The 17,473-nt window shown below is 41.8% G+C and overlaps 1 protein-coding gene across 4 annotated transcripts in view; it reads right to left on the reverse strand.

Moving 5' to 3' along the window:
* The window catches only part of blvra (biliverdin reductase A), a 49,165-nt gene that overhangs the window by 11,011 nt on the left and 20,681 nt on the right, over positions 1–17,473 (reverse strand). Inside the window, exons 2-5 of one of the 4 annotated variants that reach the window (XM_034058605.3) lie at positions 15,067–15,213; positions 9,478–9,597; positions 8,987–9,084; positions 8,452–8,559 (exon numbers count right to left, since the gene is read on the reverse strand). In XM_034058605.3, the coding sequence (XP_033914496.3) occupies positions 8,452–8,559; positions 8,987–9,084; positions 9,478–9,597; positions 15,067–15,185 (445 nt within the window). In that variant the 5' untranslated portion in view covers positions 15,186–15,213. The remainder of the gene's footprint in view (positions 1–8,451; positions 8,560–8,986; positions 9,085–9,477; positions 9,598–15,066; positions 15,214–17,473) is intronic. The other 3 variants (XM_034058604.3, XM_034058603.3, XM_059014461.1) reach the window with 3 other exon arrangements.

The following is a 17,473-nucleotide window of genomic DNA, read 5'->3' on the forward strand; positions in this document are numbered from 1 at the left end:
CCAAACACCTTGGAGGAAGGTGTGGAGTTTGTGCTCAGCTACCTGGAGGCAACCATAAATGGAACAGCAGCCCAGGTAGCAGGACCACCAGCAGAGGAGTACCTGCTGTCCCCATCTCCACCAGCAGAGGGTGAGTACCTGCTGTCCCCATCTCCACCAGCAGAGGGTGAATGCCTGCTGGTTTTGCCTCCACAGCCCAAATGGGAGGAGCCCAAGCGGAAGGAGCCCGAATGTCCTACGCCTGAGTGGGAGGAGCCCGAACGTCCTACGCCTGAGTGGGAGGAGCCCGAACGTCCTACGCCTGAGTGGGAGGAGCCCGAACGTCCTACGCCTGAGTGGGAGGAGCCCGAACGTCCTACGCCTGAGTGGGGGGAGCCCGAACGTCCACAGCCCAACAGGGAGGAGTCGGGGTGTCCACAGCCCAACAGGGAGGAGTCGGGGCGTCCACAGCCCAAAGGGAGGCAAGTCGGGGCTTCCACAGCCCTGGGACCCAAGCCACCAGCAGAGGGAAAATGCCTGCTGGTTCAGCCCCAAGAGCCAGAAGGGGAGGAGTTACAGGCTCAACCCCCTGAAAATTTTTTGGGGGGAGAAGGGCAGGATGCTGGTGTCCCCCAGCAGCCTCTCGCTATGCTGCTGAAGGCAGCACGGCGTGCACATGCCCAGCCGCCACAGCAGAGGGAGCCAGCACCGCCAGGAGCAGAGGAGCTGGAGCTGCCTCTACCTCCACCACCTCCAGGAGCAGAGGAGCAGGAGCTGCCTCTGCCTCCACCACCTCCAGGAGCAGAGGAGCAGGAGCTGCCTCTGCCTCCGCCACCAGCACCGCAAGGAGCAGAGGAGCAGGAGCTGCCTCTGCCTCCGCCACCACCACCGCAAGGAGCAGAGGAGCAGGAGCTGCCTCTGCCTCCACCACCTCCAGGAGTAGAGGAGCAGGAGCTGCCTCTGCCTCCGCCACCACCACCGCAAGGAGCAGAGGAGCTGGAGCTGCCTCTGCCTCCACCACCGCAAGGAGCAGAGGAGCTGGAGCTGCCTCTGCCTCCACCACCGCCCGGAGCAGAGGAGCAGGAGCTGCCTCTGCTGCCCGTACCTCCGCAGGGAGTATGGTGGCCGGAGCCCCAGAAAGGGGAGCTGCCGGCCACGAAGAAGGGGGAGGAGGTCTGGAGACCACTTTCCCCAGCAGCAGTTTCGCTGCAGGAGTTCTTGTGGCCGGAGCCCCACAGGAGGGAGCTGCCGGCTACGAAGAAGGGGGAGGTCGGGGGACCACCTGCCCCCGCAGCTTTTTCGCTGCAGGACAGGACCAGCATGCTGTCAGCCGTGCCACTACCGGCAGGGGAGCTGACAGCATTTCCAGCCATGGGCCCACTGAAGCCTCCCTTCCCAGCCCGAGACTTTGGCCTGGACTGCTGGGTATTTAAGGGGGGAGGTGGCCGTTGAGGCCATGTGTGCTGCGCACAAGGGGGGGTATATGTGGCAAAGTGCCCCGCCCCTGTGTGCATTTGTGTGTTCTGTGTATGTATGTATGCGTGCGTATGTTAATGTTGGTGTATAGATTGGTACACGGGATATAAACGGGTCTGTGTTTCACGTGTGTTTAAAGTGTATAATTATATTTAGGCACGAGGATGGCACATCACTTCACGTGCAGATAAAATGTGTATAATGTGTGGCACGGGGTTGCACGTAATGAATTCACGTGCTGGGATTCAAGTGAGTAATTAATTAGTAATTGAATCCCAGCACAACAGTATATATAGATGCACGTTTTAGTCACTTGTGGTTGGTGTTCGGTGAGTGGAGAACGGGAGAGAGAGAAGGAGAAAATAAAACAAAGTAAGAACGTAAATTAGTTGTATCTGCTCACCGTGTTTTGTTCGTCTGTCTGTGCACTGTTTAGTTCGTTTCGTTTGTCTATTTATTTTGGCGTGTAGTGCCGTGTCCTGTTTTGTGTACCGTTTCAACCCTTTTATTTGTTAATAAACGCTGAGTGCAGCCATTGCACTCAGCTCATCACAACCACTGTCTTTGTTTGAATTCCTGTCTGGTCTGACGCAACCCACTCTGGCCGTCTTTGTGACAGCCCCATACAACTGTCACACTCTCAGTGGTGGAATAATTCCTCAGCAGCAGATCGTGTTCTACTAGCATATGTAAATCACCTTTTCTTGTTCTTTACCTACTTGTGGCATAACAGCCCCTAAACCAACCAATTTCACATCAATGCTGCTTTCTTACTTAAAAAGCAGACTGACAAGCAGCTTCCCAATTCCACTGAACTCCCTGTTTCTTAAGATTGTTCAGAGGATAAACAATCCTAGAAAAATCAGGAATAAACCAACCGGAATGAACAGCCTGGACAGGGTAATCAAAAGATAGCTTGGGTTTTGTCTAGATCAGTGTAAATCCCTTGTGCTGACCACAAGTCCCAAAAACTTGATAGATTGCTGAAAAAAACATACATTTCATCAAATTTAAAACCAAATTAGCCTTTAACACTGACAACAAACTCTAAATGTTCTGGAAATGCTGCTGGACTGTCTTAGAATAGATCACAATATCAGTAATGTACATGAAACAAATATTTCCTTGCAGCTTGGCTAAAACCCTTTCCATCACTGTCTGAGAGTAGCAGCCGTATTGACTAAAAAAAAGCCATAACTTTAAAATTGGAACAAACCTTGGGGAATGGAAAAAGCAGTTTTTTCCCTATTTGCCTGTTTGAACTTGACCTGTCAATAGCCAAGATCAAGGGTGCTAAATACTGATGCACCATCGCTCAAGTTTCCTGTATTGTTGGCATTGGATAAGCAACTAAAGTCAATACAAAACCAAAAATTGCCATCCTTCTTAAGTGACAACACTACAGGAGATGACCATGAGGAACAAGAAAGTTCCACAAATCCCTTTAACATTTCTTGAAGTTGGACATTCACAAATCCCTGTTTCCTTGGTTACAACCTGTAGTTCTTACTACACACAGGACAATTGTCTGTCAAATCAATACAATGTTCCATAGCATCAGTACAACCAACTTTCTCAGTATACACCCGATCAGAATCCAACACCAACTGCTTCTGTCTGTTCTGGTTCCTCATATTCAAATCAGATCCACTCACTACACTGTCAATCAGTTGAACAGTTGATCCACAGCTACCGCCTGGCTAAGTGTAGTACTGAGGCCAGCAACCAAATACAGATTCACACTAGCATTTTGTTTCATACAATGGACACAACGACCAGACATCAGCTGTACCTCCTGCAAAAGGAAATTAATTGAATTTACTTTGTTTACGCATATTTGTTATTCTGGACCTCTATCTGTAAACCAGGAATTGCCAAGAAATCCGACCCAAGCAGCAAAGACAATGACAAATGCTCCTTTTTCATTACAGTTATAATCAGTAGTTTCCCATGTACATTATACTCTATAATTAACAGTACCACATTTCCCTGGAAGGTGATATTTTAAGCATGTTGTACATTTCTTTTCTTCTACTTTCATTTATATTCAAACTTTGAAAACCAGGGGCCTGTTTCAACTGATTTTGTGTGCAGATCGCAAAACAATGATCACAATCAACGCACTTGCAAAGTGCTTTATGAAACACATAAAGCGCTGACCTCTGCGTCCTCGGAACCTCATCGCAATCGCAGGACCTTGTTAAAACGGGCCCCAAAATGTTTATTAGACTTCTCTATCAATGCGATTCTCTGTGTATATTTAGACTGCATTGTCCAATCCCTTTCCATCTGTTCCCCCAACCTCACCAAATCACCAAAGTAATCTCTTGCTTTGACATTTTAGGATCAACTTTAAGACATAAACAGGGTTCATTTGTGCATTTCCAGGCCTTGTCCAGGCCATATATACATTTTTCCAGGCCCACCATACAAATTGAAAAATACATTTAAAAAAAAAAAGCCAAAAATAGTGTATAACACAAAATACAGAATAAAACATCCCATCCAAAAGGTAAGAACTGTAGCTCAAAAAGGTTAATTAAAATTGTGTCAACAGTAAAACCAAAGTTATATACATTTATTATTATTTGTTTATTTAGCAGACGCCTTTATCCAAGGCGACTTACAGAGACTAGGGTGTGTGAACTATGCATCAGCTGCAGAGAGTCACTTACAACTACGTCTCACCCGAAAGACGGAGCACAAGGAGGTTAAGTGACTTGCTCAGGGTCACACAATGAGTCAGTGGCTGAGGTGGGATTTGAACCAGGGACCTCCTGGTTACAAGCCCATTTCTTTAACCACTGGACCACACATTTCCTCTGTTTGTCGTCTTCAGCACATTTTTAGTCATTTTTCCACGCCCAATACAACTCTTTTATATTAAATATTCTCCACCATTAAATCAAACGTTCTTTTGCTTGCTGGTTTATTTGCTCTCCAATACTATTTGCAATTTTTTTTGCATTATTTATCTTAATATTTACTGTTTAGATCACCACTTTTTCCCACCATAGACTCCCCTCAACACAAAAAAGAAAGCCGTTGATGAGAAAGCAATGCCTTAAGTACAATGGCTTAGAAACACAAAAAAGAAACATTATACTGCAGTACACAATGTACATTAATTTGAGATTTTGTAGTATTTAACAATAAGCTTCCATACACATATTTTACACAGAAGTTCAAATTGGACATTGACATTTTATGTGTTTAACACTTAAATATGATTGGTAGTACAGAGTAATTTACATATTCAACCATGATACCATGGTAAAGAGGCTTGCGTTTCTACACAGGTAAGCTAGAGAAATTGACACGTGTGGAGTACTCCAATCTGATGCATCATTTAGATAACAGATATAAATAATGCCTTTTTTTTTTTAAAATCCCCCAAAAACTGAATAAACTCGAAAATGCAAGGACCGTGGAAAAGATGGAGGGGGATTTTGAGCATACAGATATTAAAAAGACAGAAATAAACCTAAAGAAATATTATGGAAACAGGTGCGCATCTATATGTCTTCTTACACACACAATGAGCACAGTGATTGAAAGTCTGACATTTTCAAGTATCCAATGAATTTATACGTCGGTCCCTACAAGGTCTGATAAGGTATAGTAGTGTTTTAATACCAGCTCAGGAGGGAAAAAAATGATACGTAATGTTATATTCTGCATAAAAGAGTTGAATGGTAAACTCGTGCTGATCGAAAGACATGGTAAATACTTTCTGAAGCTTTCTTATTTATGGTATTTCTGTGTTAATAACCCAGAGTCAAACTTCAAATAACCAGTGTATGCGCTCATGTCAACGCATAAACTAACTCCGTCAAACTTAGCTAGCTTTAGTAGTCTATTTCTTACACGGACTTGGTACAAAAGCGTAATTATTAAAATAATGCCTTCAGTAGAAAAAATAAAATAAAATCACTTAATACTAAAACTGTATAAATACAAATAAAGTTGTTTTAAAAATAAAATCACTGAAAGATTTCAAAAGGAAGTTGCTTAGAACCATATACAACAGGTGAAGTGTTGCTTTGTTAATCCAACACAAGAGAAAGCATTTAAATAAATATACATAAATAAATAAATAAATAACCATATATCCAGCAGTTTTGTGACACAGCATGTTCATATGCAATAATAATAATAATAATAATAATAATAATAATAATAATAACCTGACTGAATCCACAGAGAGACATTGCATGCATATATCCATCTAGATTACAGATAAAGAGAATACTTGTCATAGCAAGATGCAACTAACACTGTGAAACAACGGTTCCACAATTTTTCCACAAAGACTTTTCCAGGCCAATCCGAAAAAACAATCAAATTTAAGGCTTTCAAGGCCTTGAATATTACCAAGTGAAAATCAAAGCTTCCATGATTTTCCAAGCCCCCCTGCATAACTCTCGCACTTGATAGGCAAAGTCTCTAAAACTTTCAAGTTTCTGTTGAATTATGTTCTCTCAATCTATCTAACAATTCATCTTTGTAATTCAATCTAAAAACGTATCTTAACTGAGCAAATGTCTGTATCTGATCCCAAACATCAAACCACCAACTTCAGTGTTTCACCACCAAAAAAACAGAAATTTCATTTTAACAGGTAATTTACCAGGTGGAACATTGATCACAGCAGTGGACACACCCTGCTTCAACACTTGATTAGTACCTTGTTTAAGTTCTTCAAGTGTTTAATCCTTACAATAATCCCAATTATTTTCACATTGGTAAAAACATTTAGCAATTTTTCTTTCAAATTCCAACAATCCTTGTTCATTATTTTTTCCCCATTCTTGCATTTGGGATTTAAACAGTTCCAATTCATTAATTGAAGCATTTATCTCCACCAGCTTACTACAGTTAGTTTGTCAGTTGGCTTTTAATGCAACAATTTGTTCAAACATATGACACAAATCAACGAAACTGGTTTCCCCTCTAACCTTAATACCAGAATCTCCTGTTAAACAAGCAATTTCATACTTCGATTCCACAAATACAGGTGCCTCTACCATAGCTGTTTCAAGTTCTACATTTTCTTCTTGAAGCATAAAGCCTCTAATAGACTGGAAAGGCCACTTCTTCCACCTCCCATTACAGGAAACTCTGTACCTAAAACAGCATCTTATTCAAGCAAATCATCACTTTATTAAAATCAGGTTTCCCTCACAAGGATGAAATTAAGTTGCCATATCAATTGCTTTGATTTATTTTAACTGAACAATAGTTGTCCCATCGTGCATAAAATAAATATATTATAAGTTTAACCATTTTAAAGGTTTTGGGAGATATTTCTAAAATTTTTGTGACCTTTTTTTGGTACTATTTGGTGCTAAACTAGGTTAAAAGTTCTCAGTTTGCTTGCCTTGCTTTCACATCTTAGTTATTTTCCCCTCAGTAGTGTCTTCAGGGTCAAAACATGTTACTGAAAGCATGTTAGCCAATAGGGGAATCTGCCAGGGAATGAATACTTTCATTTCATATTTTCAAGAATTTCCATGAAAACTGTAATGCTGATAGTTTAATCTTATAAAATGAATGTAAAATATTACATATTTATTCAGTCACTTAATTATTGCTTGATATAGCTTGGGCTTGTAACCAATAGCATGGCTACACTTACAAAGTAATAGGGTTATATAATATACAAAGTAGCACATTATCAATAAACAAAGGCTTGTATCATGCTTGTAAAAACTAATATGCCATAAAAAATGAATGTTACAAAAATGAAACCTCTATGATGCTTGCAGTTGGTAATGACCTGTCCTTGTGTTCCCAAGGACAATGCTTTCCACATTTATTACAGTAAAAATCATGGTATATGTGGCGCTGGTGTGAAAGTTGCTCCCCCCCTTTTTGAGACTTCAATTTTAGGAAAACACCTTTTTTGTGTTTAAAATACTTTTTTTACAATTGATTTCTTTTCCCCTACATGCTTAACACCGATAATTAAAAGATACACAGGTTGAGTTTCAAAATAACCTTTGTTTGCAACATTTGATTCCATTAATAATTTTACAGTGTTTTTTGTTTTCAGTTAAACTGCTTATACAGTGTTTTTTACGGTACCTCTCAACTCTCCTGCTGTGTTTATAATAAACAAAGACATCCTCTTCTGCATGAATGATGAGGAGTCACTTTCTAGATAAAACTATTAAAACAAGCAATGATCTCTCCTACAGTGCTTAACTATTATTATTATTATTATTATTATTATTATTTATTTATTAGCAGACGCCCTTATCCAGGGCGACTTACAATTGTTACAAGATATCACATTATACATTATTTCACATACAATTACCCATTTATACAGTTGGGTTTTTACTGGAGCAATCTAGGTAAAGTACCTTGCTCAAGGGTACAACAGCAGTGTCCCCCACTGGGGATTGAACCCACAACCCTCCGGTCAAGAGTCCAGAGCCCTAACCACTACTCCACACTGCTGCCCTACTACTCTTTGATATCACCTACTTCAAGTGTCCTCCGGTTTCTTACTGAACTGCACACTGAAACATGTTGATCTCCAATAATTTACAGTGTGAAAGATAATCAATCACTGTTTGCAAGAAGAAAATTACCCCTGACAGTAGCTTTATGACATTAAGATCACTAACATTAACAGCCCAAGGCAAAGATCATTATGTGAGAAAGACCTTAATTAAACTGTCAACCTCAATATTACCCTGTCAGACCATACAGCGTATGCATAGGGTTGTATATGGTCTCAAATTTGTGCACCTGTGCTTTATATCAGCTGAATAATTTTTTCTATCACTTTATTATTAATGTGTTTTCAATCATCATTTACTACTCTTATTTGGCATGTTATCTAAGCAAGCCTGAACAAAGCACAATTTCAGTATAAAAATGGCCAATTTGGGTGCACTACGACCATTAATTTCTTCCACTCTTTTTAAAGATTTACTGAAAAGGGACCAGCATGTCTTGTCTTCTTGTGTTTGAAGAAAGACTCACCTGTAAAGTGTAAAGTCCCCTCGAGAATCTCCTTCCCACTCACTTCCTTCTTCAGCTGCTTGTAATCGGCTGTCAGGATCTCAATGTGCTCTTCATGCAGGATCTTTCCTGCATGAAACAAGACATGCTAGAGGGGTGTCCTGGAGGGCCGGTGTCCCTCCTGGTTTTTGTTCCAACTGTACCCTAAATTACTTAAAAACCAGGAGGGACACCAGCCCTCCAGGACCCTGGTAAACGGGACAGTGGTTGTGCTCACAGGTGTAGATGCACCCCTAAAGTTCTTAAACATTAACATTCTAAAAAGAACTCGGAAATCCTGTAAGCAAACAAATATTTTACCTATCATATTGTTCTGAACTAAGGTATTGGTAGAAACCCAATTCATTAGAAACCTCATTTATGTCAATACCAAAGTCTTACTCTGCGGGACCAGCAGGTAAAAGTTTCGTACCCCATAAGGCTTTAGGCAACATTTAAAAGCCAGGCCTCTGGAGGTGAAATGCTTGTATATTAACTTATCACCAAACTAGCTTACCCTTCTTATCAGCAAGATCCCAGAGTTCTCGAGCAACTGCGACTGACAAGCTCATTGGATATTCTACACAGACATGTTTTCCAGCATCAAGGAATTTTCTGTGCAGTAAAAGAAAGAACAAAAAAATAATAATAAACTGTACTGCAACAACCATATTACTTTTAGAAGGTCTGGTGTAACTAGCTGAATCACAGAGATATTTCCTCCAAATAAAAAAACAGATAAAATGTTTGAAATTGTAAACAACTCTTTTCAAAATTAGAGGAACTAGACGGTTACCACCATCTAGTGGTGAGTTTGGAAAGAAATGTTTTGTGTTCATTATTTAAATATTGGTACTTTAAATATTTACACACAAAAAAGTAGCACTTAGGCTGGATACAAGCTCAGGCACCCATTTGTTTGTTGTAGACACAAATATAAAATGGGAAAGACAACAAGAACTGGTCCCCCAAACTTCACATAAATGCTGCATACAGCAGAATCATTACCTGATGTATTCCTCATGGGTTACGTTTTCTGTACAGATGATAGCTGCTTGAATATCCTCCCTGTTAAGGGCCTCTTCCAGGGTGATCTGTTTCACACCCTGCTCGTTGTCCAGTGTCCTCCTGTGGTTAAAACAACAGTGGGAATTTCAAAAAGGGGGCCAACATTTTAAAAAAAAAAAAAAGAAGAAGTCAGTAGTTTAAAAGACGCATGCACCGACAATCCAAACTAAAAAGGTTTGGAAAGTCCTACATTGGCAATGTGTCACCACATCGTTTAATTATGACTTCTTGATGTATGGACAGCAATATGATTATTTTACTTTTCCATATTATATTAAAGTATGATATAGGTTTTGTTTATGGATAGATTTTATGGCTGCTCAAATAAACAATTCAAATTAATTTTTTTCAGTTTGAACAAAAGGGTCAGGAAGTAAAACTTTTTTTTTAAAACTGTATGGGCATAACTACTAATAAGGTCCTCACAAAACATGTAGCCAAGTGGATTAACTGTTAGGAGACCAGAAGATGATATTGATGACACTCCCCCCTGGTAGTCTGTAAAATTCAGAACTATAGCTGCAGTAAATCACTTCTTGATAATAGAAACAGTAGTTAAAATTGGGGTACTCAAATGCTTGTAAATCTTGTATCCTTCTCCAGCTTTATGACAATAAATAATTTTCTGCCTAAGGTCTTCAGATAGCTCTTTACTTTCTCCCATATTGACTTATTGGTAATGACAGCAATCATCCTATGCCTAACCCTTTTATACTCTCCAAGAATGTTCACCTACAATCCAGCATTTTCTAGACTTCTTTTAGAACTAGGTTCTGCATTATCATATTGATATTTCTAGCACCTTGTAGGCAATACTGTCATAGCATCAAAGGGTATGAATACTTTTGAATTAGCATAGAAGCTGAGTCACAGGACAAAAGACGCCTTTTTTTATATGTCTAAGCCACAGCGACCTAGAATGTAATGGGTTAATATTTCTATTTCAGGGAACCAGTGTTATGATAATAACCGAACATTCCCTTTCTAATGGGAAATATTAACCATTATAAATGGGTAAGAATACCATCGCTGTCGTGGAGGTCACTCAGGACTCTACGTCACAAAGTTAAAAAGTTACCCCAGTATGATATGCAGCATAGAAGTAACTCACCTCATGACTGCATTGTAGGGGTGGACTGAGAGGCTGAAAACAGGTGGAATTGCCAGTGATCTTCTCTCGAGGTGGCAGGTTGGATGTCGTAAGCGGTCCTGACTATCAGTTGTGTTAGAATAACTCGGACTAATCGTAGTAATTTAGACTAATCGTACGAAGAGTTTTAATTTAATGTGTTTTGATGATTTCTGTGATTTGTATAACCTGAATAATGATATTATATGAAGTTTGATGTTAACAAAGTATTAGATTTACAATGTTGAACTAACACACTGGAATGTGGCCAAGGGTCAGTAGCCCTGTTTTTAGAGAAGTGCATGAGTCAGCGACATGAGGATAGGACACTGTCTCAAATGATAAAGATATAAAGAATATTTTGAGACAGCAACAATTCCTCTTTTCTTCCCAGTCACTTAGCTAATATTACCAAATATGGATTGTTATTCTTGTATTAAGGGAATCAACTTTGTGGGACCTGATAGACACTCTCCCTAGCAACTAAAAAATCAACCAATCAGAAAAGTCGGTAGACAACAGTATCAAGGATACCACAAGGTTGGTTTGAGCTGACTAAGGAAGATAAGAATTACCACAAGTCATGAACTCTGTGCAAAAACTGATTATATAAGGAACTGTTTGACTTAGTGTATTTTGAGCCTTCTTAGCGATTGCTTGCAGAGTCTGTGTTACTCTGTTGAATGCTCCAGTTTGCAAACTAATAAAGTGTGAACTTGCTCCGACTTGTCTCTGTCTTATTCGTATCCTCAGCACGGGACCGGTGCCTGCTCGGTTGTATGCAGAAAATTCCACCACACAGTCAACCACTTAGACACCCGCTGTTTTGAAACTGCCTGTCCTTGCGACTTAGCCCCGTAGCAGACAAAAAAAAATGTCCTGCTCTCCGCCAACTATGCGTCCTGTCAATGTAATACGCTAAAGCCCGAACTGGGCAAAGCATATGAAGCTTTCGCTCTCTGTCGGAAGGAGAAGGAGTAGGGTGGCAAGCCTCCAGTTCCACGAATTGGTTGACGTGGAACGCCGATATGGTTTTCGGCAGAAAGCGAGGGTTGGTATAAAGGGAAACCTTCGTCCTACCCTCAGAAAAAATTAAAGCAAGCCTTCAATATGGAAAAAGCTTGCGGAGGTGATTGCTAGCAAAAAAGGCAGCTTTGAAAACAAAAATAAATTTGACCTCTGCTGAGTGCAGGGGATCAAATGGAGCTCTTGTGAAAGCATCGAGCAGTCTCCAACAGGGAACAATGTCTTCACCGGAGGCCGGAGCCTCCGGGTTCCTTTAAAAAATTGTCCCGCAGAGAAGTGAGCTCCTGGAGAGACCCCATCAATTCTGATGTGGCAGGCCGAGATGGCTGCCTGATAGACCTTCAAAGTCGAAGGGGATTTCCCTTCGTCGAATAGGTCCTGTAAAAATTGCAGTATAACTGCTAAAGGGTAGGTTGTGGGTTCAAACCCACGCTGCAAGCACCATGCCTGAAACACGCCCCGCTTACAGGTGTACTGAGAGCGAGTGGAGGCTGTTCTGTCAATCACCCTATTTGACAACCCTAAATGGCTCAAGTGCAGCCGTTCAGGGTGTGGTGCCACAAGGTGCCCTGCGCCTGATTAAGAAGGTTGCAGCGCTTTGGCAGCTCCCACGGCTGGCCACACAGGAGCTGTATCAGTGAAGAGAACCAGCAGCGTAGTCTCATCTCCCTCAGACACACGGGCCTGAGAAAGCCACAACTGCCTCTGTGCGGCTACCAGTGTCACCAGGTTTCTTCCTGCCACCTGCCCACTGAGCTTGGAAAGCCGCAGAAGAGTTCTGGATATGAGGCGGAGCTCATCCAGTTGTTGGCTAGAGGGACCTAGGTCTGTAAAGGACCTGACTAGGTGCGCCTGGTATGCCACAAGCACGTTGTTGTAGTTACCCAGTCGTGCTGAAAAAGCACTAGCAGCATATGCCTTCTTTAGAAATCATCTCAGTGACCTGGCATTGCTTGTTTGGATACACAGCATCCTTGGACAGCAGGGACCGGTTGGCAGTCTATACCAACGCTGCAATAGAGGCTTCCACTGGTGGAAAGTGGTTCAGCCCCCGTTTGTCTGCATCAAAAAAACCTTATAAAGCGTGTCCACTACACGTGGGGCAGCTGCGGATGTCGCTGGGTTTGGTCCCAGGAGGACTGCAGCTCAAACAGGAAGTCTGGATGAGCTGGGGGAGCTGGGGGAGCTGCATGAGTGCCTCTCAGTCAGAGTCGCCGGCCATGGGACCTGCAGGGCTGTCATTGCTCTCTGCATCAGGGGTATGAGCTCGGCTGACAGCGATGGTTGCTGCAGAGGAGCTATATCAGATTCCCTTTCCTCCAGGTATGAGGCTCGATCTCCTACTCCTTCGGAGGCAACAATGGAGTGAGCGTCCTCTAAGTCGTCCAGCACCTCTGGTGGTGGGACAGGGGGGGACTTGAAGCGGAGGGACTGACTGCGCTTGGGATGGCAAAGCCAAGCGCCCTTGTATCAGCTCTGTCAGGATCCCCTGTTGAGACAAGACTGTGTCCCAGATTTTGTTGATCTGATCAGGGCTGTGAGAGTGATGTTTTCTCCTCTTAGCACCACTAGGTGGTGAATATGAGGATGAAGGAGGAGATCTGGGTCTCTCACTTTTTAGTGTGCTGCTAGCAGGCTCCCACTGTGACGCTGAGGAGCTCTGTGCCAGGGTAAGGGAGCGGCCCCTTGAACGGCAAGCTTGACTCTCTAGTGCGTTTTGTGAACTTCGCACAAAATTGGCAGTCTGCCCCATCTTCTAGAGCTGCCTTGGCGTGCTCTGGGCCTAGACAAGTAGCACGCTAGGCAGCTTAGCCTTACAAATAGTGCAGTGATGAAACGGCATGACTGTGGAGCACTCAGTGCCGATATATCGCACTTGTGTTCGGTGCAGACACTCGGCTGCGTTTTTTTTTTTTTTTTTTTACAGTGCCGAAGTGGAACGTCACATTACAAGCACAGGACCAAACTAAGTGGTGATCACCTCTGAAAATGGGAGATCGAACCACTAGTGGCAATATTTGAGAGGCTACTGGAACACTCAGTGCAAACCGGAGGCAGAACCAGGGCCAGATTAACCCATCACTGGGCCCTAGACAAGCATACACTTGCGGGACCTCTGCCACACACACAAACAAACATACATATACACACCACTATATACTGTAGCAACGTGGGATGTTATTTACCACAGTACTCAGGAGGTCTTTCACAGCGGTCCTCTAGTGTGGTGTTGAAATTACACTCAGACAACAGAAATAAGGTCTAAACAGGGCGGGACCTGTGTGTTTATTAGTTTTACTGTGTCCTGTCATAGGGACACAGAGTCACCAATTTTGTAAACAAAAATTACAAAACAAAATAAAACTCTCCTTTTTTGGAGAACTTACTAATACAACAGCCGTTTACCCTAACTGTCACCCAGGCAGCTAAGCCGCTTGCTGGTTTCCAAAACAAACTCAAACAGATACACACAACCCACAATAGTTGTCGTTATTAGGAGGCTGTGTGGTCCAGTGGTTAAAGAAAAGGGCTTGTAACCAGGAGGTCCCCGGTTCAAATCCCACCTCAGCCACTGACTCATTGTGTGACCCTGAGCAAGTCACTTAACCTCCTTGTGCTCCGTCTTTCAGGTGAGACGTAATTGTAAGTGACTCTGCAGCTGATTCATAGTTCACACACCCTAGTCTCTAAGTCGCCTTGGATAAAGCCGTCTGCTAAATAAACAAATAATAATAATAATTACCGTTATTAATTTTCCTCCACTCCAGTCTCCTCTGTTGTTCACAGACGTTAGCCCCACATTGCCAGAGAACCCCTCAGGTAGGGCGTTTAAATACTCATCATTAATTAAGCACAGGTGCAACCCATTCTCCTGTAATCTAGCCACTCAAAGCCCTTTGGGAAATGTAGTCTTTTAGCCCGACGCCATTATCTCCCTGAACTACATTTCTTATCTCAGTGGTCAGAAAGGGTATATGCTTCTTTCCAGACGTGGCCCTATGTACCTGCCCTCCATCACTTTACCCAACACTTTATCACAATACATTATAGCCTTGATAACTAGCCACCCTTTTACAACAGGTATAATTCTCAGTTGTAAGTTATTATGAATGAATCTGACAGAAAATTAAACTGTAGGTGATGTGCTAAATACATTTCAGAATAAAAAAAGAAGACTCCTATTACATAGCAGTTTCACCTATTCGAGGTTTTACTACAAGCTTGATTAGCCTAGAGGTAACATGCTCAGTTGTGTCAGGTGTTTACTCATAGTAAAACCACAAATGGATCAAACTGCTATGCAATGGGTCTTATTTCCATCCCTGTCACACACACACTGCCAAGTTATTTTTAACAGGAGAAAAGTTTCCTACCTGGATACAAAACCCTTGATGCTCATCTTCTCAGAGGCACTGGATGGCAGTGGATTGAGGAGGTCCCGGATCCTCACTCTTCCTGCGATTCCAATCCCAACAATCACGGTACCAAACATGTTGCTCTGCTGGAATGTAAGCAAGGGACTTACAGATGGTCAAATAATAATAATAATTATTATTATTATTATTATTATTATTATTATTATTATTATTATTATTATATAATTACTGGGAAATAGGACCAAATACCACATACATGTACAGTACTATTTATAATCACAATTAAGAGCAAGATACAAAATACAGTGACTTCAGTCCTAATAAGCGCAAATACAAAACACAGGATGATTTGATATCGGGGCAGTTCAAGAGCAGATAAGTGTTGATAGTTACATCAGGGTTAGATATGAGTGCAAGTGAAATACAAAAGTAAAATAGGGAGCAGATAAGTGCAAGTTCAAGTGTATTAAAGGCAGAGTGCTATATTGTCCAGAAGGGAAGAGTTGAGTTTTACAGGTGTTGTCTGAAGAGGTGTGCCTTGAGGAGGCGCCGGAAGGTGGTCAGGGACTGGACAGTCCTGACATCCATAGGAAGATCATGCCACCACTGAGGGGCGAGGGTGGAGAAGGAGCGGGCTCTGGAGGCAGGGGAGTGTAGCGGAGGTACAGCCAGTCTTCTAGTGCAGGCGGTACATACTACCGGTATATTTTTATGAACGTTTAAATGCGCTGCATGTGTCAGTGTTTAAACCGTGTCTACATACACACACACACTCTTTATATTACATTATGATGTATACGGACAGCCCTGGTTAGTATTTTCTAAGCAAAGAAATCCTAAATAAGCAAATAATGTTTTAACATGGCTAAGACTTAACTACAAAGTAAAAAAACAAAAAAAAAACAAAAAAACACAACAACAACATGTACACACCAAGTATATATTGAAATTAGGGCTGTCACTCTATTCAAAATTTTGATTGGTTAGCCTAATTTATGGACATTTGTTGATTAACCAATAGATTCATTGGTAGATTCACATTTTTAATAAAGCTAACGATCTTATAGCGGCTGTCCTGCATATAATACTAATTTTTTTTTTTTTTAAATAGCCCAATGGCTAAATAAATGTCAGTTGCCCTCTGGAGCATTCTGTTTATTATGGATGTTTGCTTTTTACTGCCATTAACTTCCATCCACAGTAATTTCTGAATGTTTTCATTTCAAGTGGTGAAGTATTGCATGTATTTTTGTGGTACAGCAATTTTGTTTGGCACAATTATTTACATACCAAGTTTTGCTTTTGTGGATGAGGAAAACAAGTTACAAGAAATAGATGTCTACGGGGCTCCCGAGTGGTGCGCCCGGTAAAGGCGCTCTGCGTGGAGTGCAGGATGCGCTTCATAGCCTGGGGGGGGTTTAGGTCGGCCAGGGTGTCCTCGCACCAGCGACCCCTGTAGTTTGGCCGGGTACCTGCAGGCTTGCCTGTAAGCTGCCCGGAGCAGCGTTGTCCTCCGACGCTGTAGCTCCGAGGTGGCTGCATGGTGAGTCTTCAGTGTGAAAAGAAGCAGTTGGCTGACGGCACACACTTTGGAGGACAGCGCGTGTTCGTCTTCGCCGCTCCCAAGTCAGCGCAGGGGTGGTAGCGGTGAGCAAAGCTTAAATAATAATTGGATATTCTAAATTGGGAGAAGATACAAAAAATAAATTGCCGACTACTAAATTAAAAAAAAAAAGTAAATAGATGTCTACAATTATTTATTTCAGCAATTTTTTGGCAAAAATGCTAATTCAAAAGTATTCATACCGACAAGGAAAATGAAATTAATAGCTAATTGAGGCACCTTTAACAATAATAACCTCTTTTAAACGATTAGGATATTTGTCAATGAGCTTTTGGCATGATTCTTCAGTGATTTTCGACCATTCTTCAACGCAAATTGTTCCAGTTCACTCAAATTCCGAGGACTTCTCTTGTGCATAGCCTTCTTCGACCAAAGATTCTCAATTGTATTTAGATCGGGACTTTGACTAGGGCATTCCAGAACCTTGATTTTATATTCTTTACCCATTCTGAAGTAGATTTTGATGTGTGCTTTGGATCGTTGTTGTGTTGAAATGTCCAGTTGCGCTTTAAACCAAGTTTTGTAGCGGAGGGTTTCAGATGATTGGCCAATATCTTTTGGTGTGCTATGGAATCCATTTTACCATGTATTGGAACAAAATTTCCTGTGCCATTAGCGGAAAACCAGCCCCATAGGCTATTACCATCTCCATGCTTGACAGTAGGTATGGTGTTCTTTTTTTTTTGTACGCCTCACCAGACTTTCTCCAAACGTAACCATCAGCGTGACCAAATAGCTTGATTTTTGTTTCATCACTCCACAAACCCTTTGACCAGAACT

This window comes from Acipenser ruthenus, chromosome 3, assembly GCF_902713425.1.
Source record: "Acipenser ruthenus chromosome 3, fAciRut3.2 maternal haplotype, whole genome shotgun sequence".
Lineage (NCBI taxonomy): Eukaryota > Metazoa > Chordata > Actinopteri > Acipenseriformes > Acipenseridae > Acipenser > Acipenser ruthenus.